Source organism: Hyla sarda, chromosome 1, assembly GCF_029499605.1.
Source record: "Hyla sarda isolate aHylSar1 chromosome 1, aHylSar1.hap1, whole genome shotgun sequence".
NCBI classification, from domain to species: Eukaryota; Metazoa; Chordata; class Amphibia; order Anura; family Hylidae; genus Hyla; species Hyla sarda.
The window spans coordinates 188,784,895-188,798,961 of record NC_079189.1 but is presented as its reverse complement, the minus strand read 5'-3'; the positions used below and the strand labels follow the sequence as shown (position 1 = coordinate 188,798,961).

Genomic DNA, 14,067 nt, shown 5'->3' with positions numbered 1-14,067 from the left:
TCTCCCACCGGCATCGGACTCCTAAGTGAGAAGCCGATATGCAAAGCGGTGCAGACGCCGGACAGGATCATCTTTCAGCTCTCTCACATTGGACACCAATGGAGTTTGGGAACTGTTAAGTGGACCTGAGGAAGGCATCAGCAGATGCCGAAATACGTTGTCCCAATACTTTCAATAAAAATTTGTTATCCTGCACCGCCTGAGTTTTCCTGTAATTTCACCACTTGAGCAGCGCCTCCACTGTACCGGCTTTTTTCCACATTATCTCCCCACATTGGAATTCCCATGGGAGTGCCTTTAAATTAGGACTGGTTGTTGGTAATCTCAGGAGGGGAGGCACAGCCATTCTATGTGAAAGTAAAGCTTGTCTGCAATATGTGAGTTCTGAGAGAACTTAATAAGCATCTACTGGAATTGAAAGGGATATTAGAGGAAATCTAAAAGAGTTAACATATTTCTAGCAGAAGTGCCCTCATCATCAACATGGCACCATAGAGATAACAAACTTGTATTATGCCTTTTAAACTATAGTAAACTTTAGCCAGAGAGAATCCTGGGACCTGCTTTTATCAGGTCCATATAAAGACCTACATTTTGTACTGATAAACCGTTTACTGAAGCTAATTCTCTCTTTACGTGGTTTAAATGGGTTATCCAGGGGAAAAAAAACGTTTTATATATATATCAACTGGCTCCAGAAAGTTAAACAGATTTGTAAATTACTTCTAATAAAAAATCGTAATCCTTTCAGTACTTATGAGCTGCTGAAGTTGAGTTGTTCTTTTCTGTCTAAGTGCTGTTTGATGACACCTGTCTCGGGAACTGTCCAGAGAAGCAAATCCTCATAGCAAACCTATTCTGCTCTGTGCAGTTCCCGAGACAGGCAGAGATGTCAGCTGAGAGCACTGTTGTCAGACAGAAAAGAACAACTCAACTTCAGCAGCTGATAATTATTGGAAGGATTAAGATTTTTTAATAGAAGTTATTTACAAATCTGTTTAATTTTCTGGAGCCAGTTGATATATAAAAATTTTTTTTTTTTTCTTGGAATACCCCTTTAAACTGGCTGTAAGTCAGAGACATCTACTTCAGATAACCTTGTTATTTGATAGATGTTTAATTCTTAATTTGACACAAGCGGGGTTCTTTGCTTTCTCAATCAGGCCATGCAAACCGACCAGACAGAAAAACAACCAACAGTGATCAGGCACCTGTTCTGTAGATTGGTAAAGATTGTTAGTGGGGAAACCCCTTAAAAAGAACATGCCATAAGAAACTGACCTTTGCATCAAGTTTTTATGATAAAAGTTTTTGTCTCTATTTAAAGAGGAACTTCAGCTAAATGAAATTACCTTTTATATAGCTGCACATGTTAATTTTATATAACTTTGTAATGTAAAGTGTAATCTTTACTTAGCACGTACCCAGTTTCTCATGGCTTTTCCTCCAGGAAGGAAGTCTAGCAGTTCTTAGCACAGATCATGACTGTCAGGTACCACTTTGCTTAGTTCAGCAGCTATGTTTGGCCCCGACATGTCCTTTGCTACACTGTGCCACAACTCCCATGCAGGCGGCCAAGGTTATGAACCTATATTGCAGAAGTATAATTGGAAGGAATGTGTTACTCTTACAGGTTTTTGTATTTTACTCTAACCTTACTAGTAGGAGCAGCTTGTTTTTTGTAGTTTAATAATATTTACACTAATATGATATCTGATAGCTTATTGCGTTTCCTGTCTAATGGCATATGCAGCTGATACAGTTTGGTAGAATGTCTAGAAAACTCTGTCTCTGTTGCAGTGCCTTCCCATATGTGCTCTGCACTTTGCAGCTTCACTTTTCTTCTTATCTGTGTTCAGAATAATTGGCCCAGACATTGTGTTTCCATCTTTTTTGCTGCAACAACTAAAGATCTGTCTGTCTGTTTTTCATATTGATGTAATGTGAGGATGGAGGGGTTGTCAGTTGTAAAACATTTTCCGCGCCCTTTGTGATCCAGGATACAGAATGGTGCGATTAATGAGGTGCAGAACAAGACCTTATTAGCTAATAATCCAGATTGCAGGGACTTCAAAAACACAAGCCTGTGTCATGGGCTGTGAGAGCTTTGCCTCATATGGCAGAAAAAGACTGTAAAAAAGAAAACATCTTAAGTTCACATACTTAATCTTTGCAGTCCAGGCACTGTCTGCTAGCATATTTTAACATTACCACATCCTACACTGAATAAGTAGTAATACTTGGTGATTGTTCATTGAAGAATGAAGCACACAAAAAAAAAATAAACTGCATTATTAACCCCTTGAAGACCAAGCCTAGTGCATCACTGCATTCAGAGAGCCATAGCCATTGTTGTTTTTCCATTGACCTAGCTCTGTGAAAGCTTGTTTTTTGGCAAGACAATTGTGTTTTTCAAATATACAATTTTGGGGTACATATATCTCGTTCATTTTCATTAACTTTTCCTGACAGGAGAGGGGAAAATTGCAAGCTGACCATTATTTTTGCATTTAAAACTAATATCCTTCACCAAGCAGCATAATTAACACGTTATCTTTATTGTACATGTCAGCGCAATTACTACAATACCAAATATGTATGAAGTTTACTAATTAAAATTCTTTTTTTTTTTAATTTATTTTTTGTAGTTTGTTACAGCTTCCACTCTTAACAGCAGTTCCAAAGATTTGCTTTACAGCAACCTCGGTCCTAAAACAATACACGGACTTCTATGACTGTTTAGGGGACATACTCTGTTGCATTTTGCACAAGTTTACATGACCTGTAGACAAACACCGCTATGTTCATAAAGTGTAAAGGAAAAAAAAAAAAAAAAAACTTTGAATATTCTTTCTATTGGGAATGCTTGTGTGGCTCCTCCATCGGTAGTGCTGTAGGCAGTGATATGTTGTCTATCATGATGATACCCCACAGCCCATCTAGTCAACGGGGCCTGGCTGTTTATGTAGGTCACTGGTGTTTTAGGCCTGTTGCTACACACTGAATCCCATCCAATGACAGCCTCTAAATCCTTAGCCCTTTTGAGGAAAAAGTGTTTTGGTGATTCTCATATAGTTTGTTTAAACCCTAACACAAAAGCCCATGTCTTGTGGCTCAGTAATGTGGTATACAGACATGCCCATCATCTCAGTGGGAAAATAGATCTTATGGCTCTATATATTAGTTAGATCTCTTGAGCTGAGTGTGAGTGAATACTCTCTGTACAGGTCAGTAGAGGAAAACAGGAGATGTGAACTGTGTGTAACTAGGAAGAATCAGACTGCAATGCACATTTAGACTATACAGCTGCTTATTGGTCACATGGTTTTAAAATTATCACAGTATAATATTTAAAAATGTACTCAACTTCTTATGGAAATTGAAATATTGTCATGTCATACTATGACATTTTTCATCCCTTTTACAGGTGAACCTGACAAAGAGCTGAATCCTAAGAAGAAGACATGGGAGCAGATCCAGCCAGATCTTCTTACCAATGATGAATGTGTGGCTACTTACAAAGGAGTACCATTTGAAGTCAATGGAAAAGGCGTATGCAAAGCCCAAACCATGTCCCGAAGTGGCATTAAATAATTTGAATATGAAATTACACTGTGAGGCTGTTTCTGAGAATCCCATCAGAGAACTAGAACAATAAAGGCCAATAATTTGTTGATTTGTGTTCTTTCTAGTGTGCTTTAGTTTTTTTTAAGTACAATTTCATCTTATTCCCCAGTTGAGTTACATTATGGGCGAAAAAAGGTGGTTTTGTTATTCTCCTGCATCTAAAGTGCAGGGAAAAATGAGGACTTGGAGGGCTTTGATTTACCACCTTCCCACATTTACAATCTAAGCCCCACCCTTATCCATATTCTAGCTCACTGTTTCAGTATTTTCAAGAAGCCTTATCAACTGACAATTGGCTGTTTGTTTTTACTTTTTTTCTGTATCATTAAAACCTGTCACCCACATCCAAATGTAACACTCACACTGTTTTTTGCATGCCTTTATTCAGATTTTATTTGTAATATCCATAGTTTTTTTTTTTGTTTTTTTTATAGGGCTGCATAACATTTCTTATTATAACAGGATTTTCTTAAAATCCTGTTCACATAAGTCATCCAAAAACAGTTTAGATTTTATACCATTGTGTGCCATGGTTAATAACAATAAATGATCATCTTAAACTACCCATGACACTATTGCTTCCTGCACCAAGTTCAGTGTTGCAAGCTTTGCTGTCTAGATACATTATATACAGTTTTTGTGAATAAGGAACATACTGGTAGGCAATGTGTAATTTATTAAATAAAGCCAGTACAAATACAGGAAAGAATAAATTAATTACATTTCTTTAGCCTGGAGAAGACATGTTTAAAGCAGGGCATATGATCAAATTATTTGAGTATATTAAAATGCCAATACAAAAATTTTGGTTGGAAACTGTTCCAGGTAAAACTCCCTCAAAAGACAAGTTGGAGACTCCTTCGCCTGGAGAAAAAAAAAACAATTTAGGCTACGTTCACACAGCCTTTGGTTCTCGTCCCGATATTCAGCTGTTTAAGTAAAATAACGTAACATTAAAAAAACGGGTTACAAATCAGTGCAAACGGGTACATTAAAGAGTAACCCGTTTGTAACCCGCTTCCCATAGACTTCAATGTAAATTTAAAAGACCCATTATTAACCCGTTATTTTTGATGGCCAAAAAAATACTGCAAGAAACGTCTTTTGGCCGTCAAAAATAACGGGTTACAAACAACGGGTGCAAACGGGTGATAAAGGACTATAAAAAAAATCCCATTGAGATCAATGGGATCCGTTTACAGCCCTTTGCAACCCGTTTGCAAAATTAGTAAACAGGTTGCATAACGGGCAGAGCAGACGGCTGTGTGAACGTAGCCTTAGTCTCCAGGGGTGACAAACCTTCTTTACCATAAGAATTGTGAATGTATAGAACAGTCTACCTGAGATACTGGTCACAGCAGGAATAGTTGAGCTTAGATATGCATATGTAGAAACACATCCCCCTCCCCTTCATCCACCCATACCTCTTCCGTTGACCTTCTTGGATGAATTTGATGGACATGTGTCTTTTTTTTTCAATATAACTATGCAATGTGTGAATGAGAATATAAATTAGTATGTACAACTCTAATGAATATGAAAACACATCCTATAGTAGTTAAAGGTATCTGTCTGTCTTGTAATCCAATTCTGTTTCGGCTCCAGGTAACTGTTATATAGGCTGTAATGACTGGTAACTGTTTTGCCTGACGAAATGCAGGATTTGATTGACTAGTACTTTTCTTTCTGCCTGTGATGTTCCATGTGTCTGCTCGCTGAAAATGCATCGACCATGCACTCTTTCCAGGAGAGTAGAAAGACTTTTTGGGGCCAAGCTTATGAACTTTTCTTCTGTCATCCTCATGTCTTCTAATGTTTCTGCATGTGTTAAAACAACAGCAGTAAAATACATCCAGTTAGGGCCCAGAAGATCCTGTAGAAAAGAATTGTTCATTATGTAATAAGGCACACAAGGTCAAAATAACTGATTTAATGTACCGTATATACTCGAGTATAAGCCGACCCGAATATAAGCCGAGGCCCCTAATTTCACCCCAAAAATCCAGGAAAAGTTATTGACTCGACTATAAGCCTAGGGTGGGAAATACATCATCCCCCCCATGTCATCACCCCCGTCATCATCCAGACCCCCGTCATCATCACCCTGTCATTAACAGCCCCGTCATTAACACCCCGTCATCATCACCCTATCATTATCACCCCGTCATCATCAATCACCCTGTCATTATCACCCCCATCATCATCCCAGTCATCACCCCCGTCATCATCACCCTGTCATTATCACCCCCCCGTCATCATCACCCTGTCATTATCACCCCCGTCTTCATCACCCTGTCATTATCACCCCCGTCATCATCACCCCATCATTATCTCCCCCCCCCTCATCATCACCCCGTCATCATGTCCCCCCCCCCCTTGATCATCACCGCCTGTCAATCCCCTCAGTGGTCTTCAACCTGCGAACCTCCAGATGTTGCAAAACTACAACTCCCAGCATCTTCTCCGCTCGCTCCGGGCCGGCCCTGGACTAGTGATGTTGCCTTAATGACGACGCAAAGGGACGTTCATGCGCATGAAAGTCCCTGTGCGTTGTCGTCAAGGCAACGTCACTAGTCCGGGCCCTGAGCGGAGAAGAGGGCCTCCCGGTGAAAATTTATAGCCCGGAATGACTAACTCTCCCCACCTGACGGTCCCTGCAGCATAGATGGCCTGGACCAGCTCACCCTTCCTTCCCACCGAGGGGAGGTGAGTAGAAAACTAAAGGGCGGGGTATGGATGACGATGAAGGCCCGCGCAGTGGTCTTCAACCTGCTTACCTCCATATGTTTCAAAATTACAACTCCCAGAATGCCCGGACAGCCGATGGCTGTCCGGGCATGCTGGGAGTTGTAGTTTTGCAACATCTGGAGGTCAGCAGGTTGAAGACCACTGATGAAGGGATTGACAGGCGGAGAGTTCACCAGAGTATAAGCCAAGGGGGGGCGTTTTCAGCACGAAAAATCATGCTGAAAAACTCTGCTTATACTCGAGTATATACGGTAAATGCTCACATAGTCTGTAGGTAACAGTATTACCAAAACTTGTCTACAAGGAATCCCAACAGGCTAGATATTGAAGATTTTCCTTACAAACATGATTGTTTGAATTACATTAATTGTACAATATTAAATGGGTTGTCCAGGATTATATAAAGACATGGCTATTTCATTCCTAAAATGGTGTCACACATATCCACAAAATGTGTATGGTTTTGCCCATGAGCTCAGTTTCAGTTTAAATCGAGAAGAATTAATTAGAGGAAAGGTTTCTAGGAAATCTGTCAGCTACAATTCATATTTCAAACTGTTTCCATTGTTAGGATCACACGGGGCGCAGACGCTGCAGATGCACCAATAGCAGTCACAGAGATACTGCAGAGCGAGCTACCGGCTGCGGAGGGGTAGCTTTGTGTGTGCGCTTGTAGTGGCGGATTTCTACAGCAGGAAATCTAATTTGTTGTACATAACATGCCATTGTTTGCATTTACTTGCGTAGAAGAAATATATGGTTGTAAGGGGGTTAGGACCCTCACTTAAATAAAAAAAAAAGAAAAATACTTGGTGGTGCATGCAAAGGGTGTTGGCTAGTCACACTGACTCAGCCTGCCTCAGCCAAATGGGAGCTTTGTGTAGGGTCACACATGTCAAATCATCCGTAGCTTTCTTGCGGAACGCGGTCACACTGTGGGTGGGAGGTGCTACACCATCATGCTGGTGATGCTGAGACACTGTGATGCTCAGTGCAGAGCATCTTGTTAGAGGTGGAGTTGCTGCTAGAGGTCTCCAGTGGGTCACATGTTTGACGCTGTGTCTCTAGGGGATATTGCGATCATCACTGCTTTAATGCTTTGGCATACTCACTGTCCCTAGCTGTCATATGCATAGTATGTAAACTATCTGCTAGTTGGGGGTCACATAAAACACATTTAAAATATCACAGATGAGGGGGAAAGAATATGCAGGGGACCTTTTTTAGATATCAGCAACAAGACTGAAAATGGAAATATGACATTCTTCTATACAAACAACTTACCCCATTCTAAAAATAATGTCAATTGAATTTAGGAGATAGAGCCCAATGTAATCACTTCTGCACCCATACAGCCTTTAATCCAGCTCGGGGCATGCTAATTAAGCCTAAGTAGTCATCAAGGCCGGGAGCAGGGCGTAGCTAGTCAAGGGTCCTAGCCTGTTATTGCGCTCTCTCCCAGTGTGATTGACAGGCAAAAGAGGTTTCTATGTTCCAGCAGCTTATGTTGTAGAAGCCTGTTTGCCCTTCAATGACACGATTACAGGCTAGGACCCTTGACTAGTTGCGCCCTACTCCATGCCCCAATGACTACTCAAGGCTCGTAAGCATACCCCGCGGCATTCAGACCGTTCAGTTTACAGAACACAGACATAGTAGGAAACCTTATTAAAGGGGTGCTCCGGTGGAAAACATTTTTTTTTTAAATCAACTGGTGCCAGAAAGTTTAACAGATTTGTAAATGACCTATTAAAAAAATCTTAATCCTTCCATAACTTTTCAGCTGCTGAATACTACAAAGGAATTATTTTCTTTTTGGAACACAGAGCTCTCTGCTGACATCATGACCACAGTGCTCTCTGCTGACATCTCAGTCCATTTTAGGAACTGTCCAGAGCAGCATATGAGAGCACTGTGCTCGTGATGTCAGCAGAGAGCTCTGTGTTCCAAAAAGAAAATACTTTCCTCTGTAGTATTCAGCAGCTAATAAGTACTGGAAGGATTAAAAAATTTTAATAGAAGTAATTTACAAATCTGTTTAACTTTCTGGCACCAGTTGATTTAAAAAAAAAAAAAAGTTTTTCCCCGGAGTACCACTTTAGGATGTCTTTTGCACACTGTGCTTGGTTTTATGTTCTCAATCCTATTGATACATTCCCTTTAAGAGAGCAACCAATGGTGGATTAGATGGGCCATTTCTATCACTCAGGAACATTAAAAAAAAGAAAAGGGAATGGAGAAAATCAAAATCACATGACATTTTTCCTTCCCTATTCCCATAATCCTCTACAATGAGGCAATAGACTGCACTTTGTAAAATATCCAAATAAAACCACAAAACTGCATATAATATTCTCCACCTTTACTTTGTAGTATTGTCAAATCTAATAAAAAAAAAAACCCTGTATAATACAATCAGAACAATGCCCAGAAACAAAACCCCCACCAGACCAATATCTTTTATCTTATCTGTACTAGACATGGAGCTTTGAGCTTATGTCGACAATTTGTAGTTGTCTTATCTGCCCAGTTATTTGTTTATCTTTTTTAATAAAGGAAGTTTAATAGCGTCCTGGGTTGTATAAATTTAGAATTAGCTTTTTAGGAACAAACTTGTGAATCCTGTTTGAATTAGTTGAAAGCTGCCTTTAGTTGTAAGTGGGCCTCCCGGTCTTCGAGTTACCTTCGTATTTGGTTGTCTAGAGACCTGAAAGGCCAGTATAGGGTACATTTTCCATCATTATTTAGGGAAGTACTGTGTATGGGTTTCCTTTTGTCCTAACCAGAAGCACAATTGGGGTGTTTCTTCCCTACATAGCCGGCAGGACGGATGGAAATGTATTGAATTTCCAGCCCAAGTAATAATAATTAAACAATTAAAGATCCCCTATAAAAGGCCCTCTGCCTCTGGCCAAAGTGCTTTTTTTCTGTTTGTTGGACAGCAGGACGGTTGCAGGCTCTATTTTATTATGGAGCCTGCTTGTGTATATTTTTTACTTAGCTTGGGCTGAGCTGCTCTGCGGTCCGGTCTGGGCTCTGTTTTTGCCGTCTTCTGCACTCTGCGCATGCTCACTGGAAGGTATGTCATTTGACAACTGGTTTCGGACGGCGGTGATTATTGTATTTTTAGACTCAAAAATAGATTTTTTGCTTTGCGATTTCCTTCCCCTTGGTGTGGAAAGGAGGATCTGTTATAGCATTGCTTATTTCATTTTGCCGTTTAAGTGTTTTATGAAATGGTGCTTTACATCATTTCTGGGGGCGGAGCACCCCTTTCGTCTATTTAAACAGCCCCTGCTTACATTGCGGCCTCTTGCCACTGCTATTGGCACTTGAATGCAGTCTATCTGTGTTAAGGAGCTGAGAGACTTAAACTTGGCATCCTGCGACCCATTCCTCAATAAATTTATTTATTGTTCTTAGGGGGTTATGCTCTCTCCCATCCGAACCCTTGGAGGAGGTTGACTTCAGGTATTTATCCTTAAAAGTCACTCTTTTGGGGGCCTGACGAAGTGCTACGTGCATGAAACGGCCAGTGCCAGTCACTCCCCCACTCCACTACACCTTTCCGCTCTCCGGCTGCTGTGTCTCGAGAATTAAAGATTTTTTACTGATTGAATATCTACTTACGTGAGCTCTGTTGTTTGGGTTCTTTATGAAGTGAAGCGAGAGGAGCATATTCCATGGTGACTGTGTACTGCATGTGTTTGGGCAATTTAGGCATTCATTGGGGGAAATTTATCAAAACCTGTCCAGAGGAAAAGTTCCTGAGTTGCCCATAACAACCAATCAGATTGCTTCTTTCATTTTTTTTTTTTTTTTTTTTAAAGGCCTCTGAAAAATGAAAGAAGCAGTCTGGTTGCTATGGACAATTCAGCAACTTTTCTTCTGGACAGGTTTTGATAAATCTCCCCCATTGTCTGCCAGAAGTAAATTTGATAGAGATTTGGCTACATTTAAGCGGAAACTCTACAACAGGAAACTGTTCGAAATACTTTATCTTTGATTATATGGATTAGTAAAATTATGTTATGAGGATGAAAAGTTTGGCTCCCATGGAAAATTCTAATATGCTACTAGTTGTAGTGGCCTATGGTGATTGGCTACCTTAAAGGGTGGGGGATGGCTGGTGGTCTGGATTTTTTTAGTTTGTGATAAGTTTCTTTTATCTTAAATAACATTTTTAAGGCATGGTATAAGTCTTAGGTTGGAGCAACTAGATAAAGAATCGTGCATTTTTGTTGCACTATAATAATAGATTAGTTTATATTGAAAATTAGAGCATGGTGTAGACATTATGGGTCAGTAATTGGCTTTGTGGGCAGGTCCTGGATCAGCTCTACTCAGAAGCAGGAAGAAGATAGAAGACCGGGAGACCATATGGAGCCAAATGGGAGCTACTGGGAACCAGGTATAGGTTGATATGTCTTTTTTTGTTCTATTTTAGCCTTGTCCCATACAACATTCTTTTAGAAAACGACAAAATACCCATTTAAATATTATTGTAACTATGTAAAAGAAAAACTACTCTTCTAGACCTCAAATTTATTACCAATGATGATTTTCTGATGGTATGGCAGATATACACAAGTCAAGTACTGACGATGTTAGTCTGCCAAATAAGTCTGTATTTTAAGTAGGACTTGCACAGTGATCTCAATTGTTATGTCTACAGAACTAAGTAACAATGGCCCTGATTTACTATTGTAAACCCAACTTGTATTGTCGGATTGTGTGCATTTGGACAAAAATTCTGTCTGCACCAGAATTTGCGCCACAATTCTGTCCCATTGTGCCGGAATTCTGTCTGCACCAGAAATGAAAAATCCAACAACTCTCCATTTTACTGAGAAAAACCAAAAAGGGCGTGGTCACAGAAAAGGGGCGTGTTCCTGACATTTTCACAAAAACCCAACATATTTAACTAAGGTTTCCACAGAAAATGTGGTGGATTTGAGCTGAGGAAAACCCTACAGATCCAGAGCATGTGTAGAAAAAAAAAATTTGGGAAAAGTGCAAAATGTAGGGAAAGCTTAGTAGATATTGTGGAAAAAAAATTGTAGGGAATTAAAACCCACAAAGAAACCTACACTCCACTCTTAGTAAATCAGGACCAATATGTGTATTTCGTTACCTGGCTTCCAATGGCTCTTTTGAGCACACTCAGGAATGAGTTGTGTGCAATAACCAACCAATTGTTGTAGCAGACTGTAGACAGGACCAATATGGTTTTCTTCAAAATACTCCATAAATATATGTAACATCATATTTTATTTAAGTATATATATTCTGAAGTTTGCAAGTCCTCATCAAGTAATGCGTAAAGGTTGACATTAAAGAAAATGATCACAAGTTTGTGTGGACTCTCGGTTACTGCTTTTACCATGTAATGAAATGATTGTATCCAGAAAGACGGAACACGACTCACGTTTCATTATCTTCAAGAATGTTTTCATTTTTAAACAAACTGTGGAAATTATGAAACCTAATACACCACCATTCTGGTTCTAAATGTTACAGGTTTGGTAGCATCAACAAATGTTAAGGAATCCACTCTTAGAAAAGATTTGTGGTTTTCTGTAAAAGTAAATTATCTTGTTATACCATTTATGAGTATAATCTATTATCTAAGGACTTGAGAGGAAAAAAAAAAATACTTTTTATATGTGGTGCCTCTGCTTTTAACCCCTTCCCGCTATAGGACGTATGTATACGTCCAAGCATCCAACACGTTCGCTCAATTGGATGTATGCATACGTCCTAGCGATCTCTGGCACTGCCACGGGCAGTGCAGGAGATCGGCGACGGGAACCGGCGACAGAGTCCCGCCGCAGCTGCCGGAGCCGCGATAGTGCCAGTCCCGGCAGCATTAATCCCCTAGATGCAGTGATCAATCCTGATCACGGCATCTATGGTCTTGACAGGGTAAGCGCTCTCCTCCTGTTCACCAACGGCGGCGGCGCAATATGATCGCAGGTCGCCGTTGGTTGCTATGGCAGCAGGATGTCAGATCATGACCTCCTGTCTGCCTGCTACGGAAGCCTGTGAGATCCAGCCAGAGCAAGGATCTCACGGGCTGTACAGTGTGCAGCTGATCGGGTCATACTGTGCTGCAGTACAAATGTATTGCAGCATAGTATAACCTGTAAAAAGTGTAAAAAAAATTTAATAAAAAGTTCTTCAATAAAAGTATGAAGTTTAAAAAAAATAAAAATGCCCCTTTCCCAATAAAAGCCCTGTATTATCACCAAAAAAGATCAAAAACACAAATCATATACATAATAGGTATTGCCGTGTCTGTGATGACGTGTACTATAAAACTATAATGTAAATTATCCTGCTTGGTGAACGCTGTAAAAAAAACACTAAAAAAAGCGCAAAATCCGCCAATTTTGGTACAAATAGCGGAATAACAAAGATCAAAAGGTAGCACAAAAATGATACCAATAAAAATTACAGCTCATCACGCAAAAAATAAGCCCTTACTCAATGGTGTCGGTCGGACGAAAAATAAAAAAGTTACGGCTGTTGGAAAATGAATGGCAGGAAAAGAATTTTGCTCAGAAAAGGAAAAAGAACATAGAAAGCTATATAAAATGGGTATCGCCATAATCGTACTGACCCACAGAATAAATATAACATCACTTTTACCGCACAGTGTACGGCAAAAAAAAAATTTTTCAATGCCAGAAATGTCAGTTTTTCACAATATTTTGAAGTTTTTTACAAAAAATGCTGCATATGTCAACAAAAATGCACCACTTATATAAAGTACAATATGTCACGAAAAAAATATCTCAGAATTGCTCTGCTCAGAAAAAGCGTTCTAAAGTTATTACCATTTAAAGAGATACATGTCAAATAAAAAAAAAAAAGAGCCTGGTCATTGAGGTAAAAAAAACATCCGTCCTTAAGGGGTTAAAGGGGTTATCCAGTAATAGAAAAACATAACAATTATTTTTTCCAAAAACAGCATCACACCTATTTTCAGGTTGCGTGTGGTATTACAACAAAGCTCTGTTTACTTCATTGCAACTGTGCTGCAATACCACATGCAACTCACGGACAGGTTTGATGCTGTTTTTTGAAGAAAGCAGCTGTTTTTTAATATCAGGGATAACCCCTTTCAAGGTCAGTGTTGCTTGTGCTTGTAAAGTGTGTCCGGGGAAATGGTGAATAATGTGTTTGTTACATGTGATTTTACATTTGTTTTCTTTCATTTGTAAAGGTTGGTGGTTTCCATAATGCGGCTGATCATGTGGACAGCAACATGGCATATGGGGAATTACTGCTCCTTTACAGCATGCTTCTGGGTTATTGATGCAGGGGCTAGGATGTAAAGCTCTTTGGGAGACTTTAGGCACTGTATTTGGGCTCAAGCCTACAAAAACATGTGTTGCTAAGACATCAGACATTAGTCACTATAAGGACTTTTTGTTTTGGACTATAACTGCCAGAATGTGGCTTGTGTATTCAAGAATAAGAGTAAGGACTGCTTCAATAGAACAGGGTTGGAAATGTTGATCTGAAACTATGTGATGGACTGCCAGTGACAGTAGTAAATGACCAAAATTACCATACACTAGAGACAGGTTTTGATGTGCAAGAAAGGCAGCAGGTATAGCCCACGAGTGTAAGAACTAGGGAAGATTTATCAAAACCTGTCCCGAGGAAAAGTTGCCCATAGCAACC

General features: G+C 39.8%; 2 protein-coding genes across 6 annotated transcripts in view; one reads left to right on the top strand and one right to left on the bottom strand.

Annotated features, from left to right (window-relative positions):
* AIMP1 (aminoacyl tRNA synthetase complex interacting multifunctional protein 1) overlaps window positions 1-3,729 on the top strand; it is a 77,096-nt gene extending 73,367 nt beyond the window's left edge. For all 4 annotated transcript variants that reach the window (XM_056566005.1, XM_056565995.1, XM_056565974.1 and 1 more), the window contains one exon: window positions 3,428-3,729. In XM_056566005.1, the coding sequence (XP_056421980.1) occupies window positions 3,428-3,594 (167 nt within the window). In that variant the 3' untranslated portion in view covers window positions 3,595-3,729. The remainder of the gene's footprint in view (window positions 1-3,427) is intronic.
* Window positions 3,730-4,461: 732 nt separating this feature from the next.
* Window positions 4,462-14,067, bottom strand: part of GIMD1 (GIMAP family P-loop NTPase domain containing 1) — a 69,682-nt gene continuing 60,076 nt past the window's right edge. For both annotated transcript variants that reach the window (XM_056566019.1, XM_056566027.1), the window contains one exon: window positions 4,462-5,500. In XM_056566019.1, the coding sequence (XP_056421994.1) occupies window positions 5,240-5,500 (261 nt within the window). In that variant the 3' untranslated portion in view covers window positions 4,462-5,239. The remainder of the gene's footprint in view (window positions 5,501-14,067) is intronic.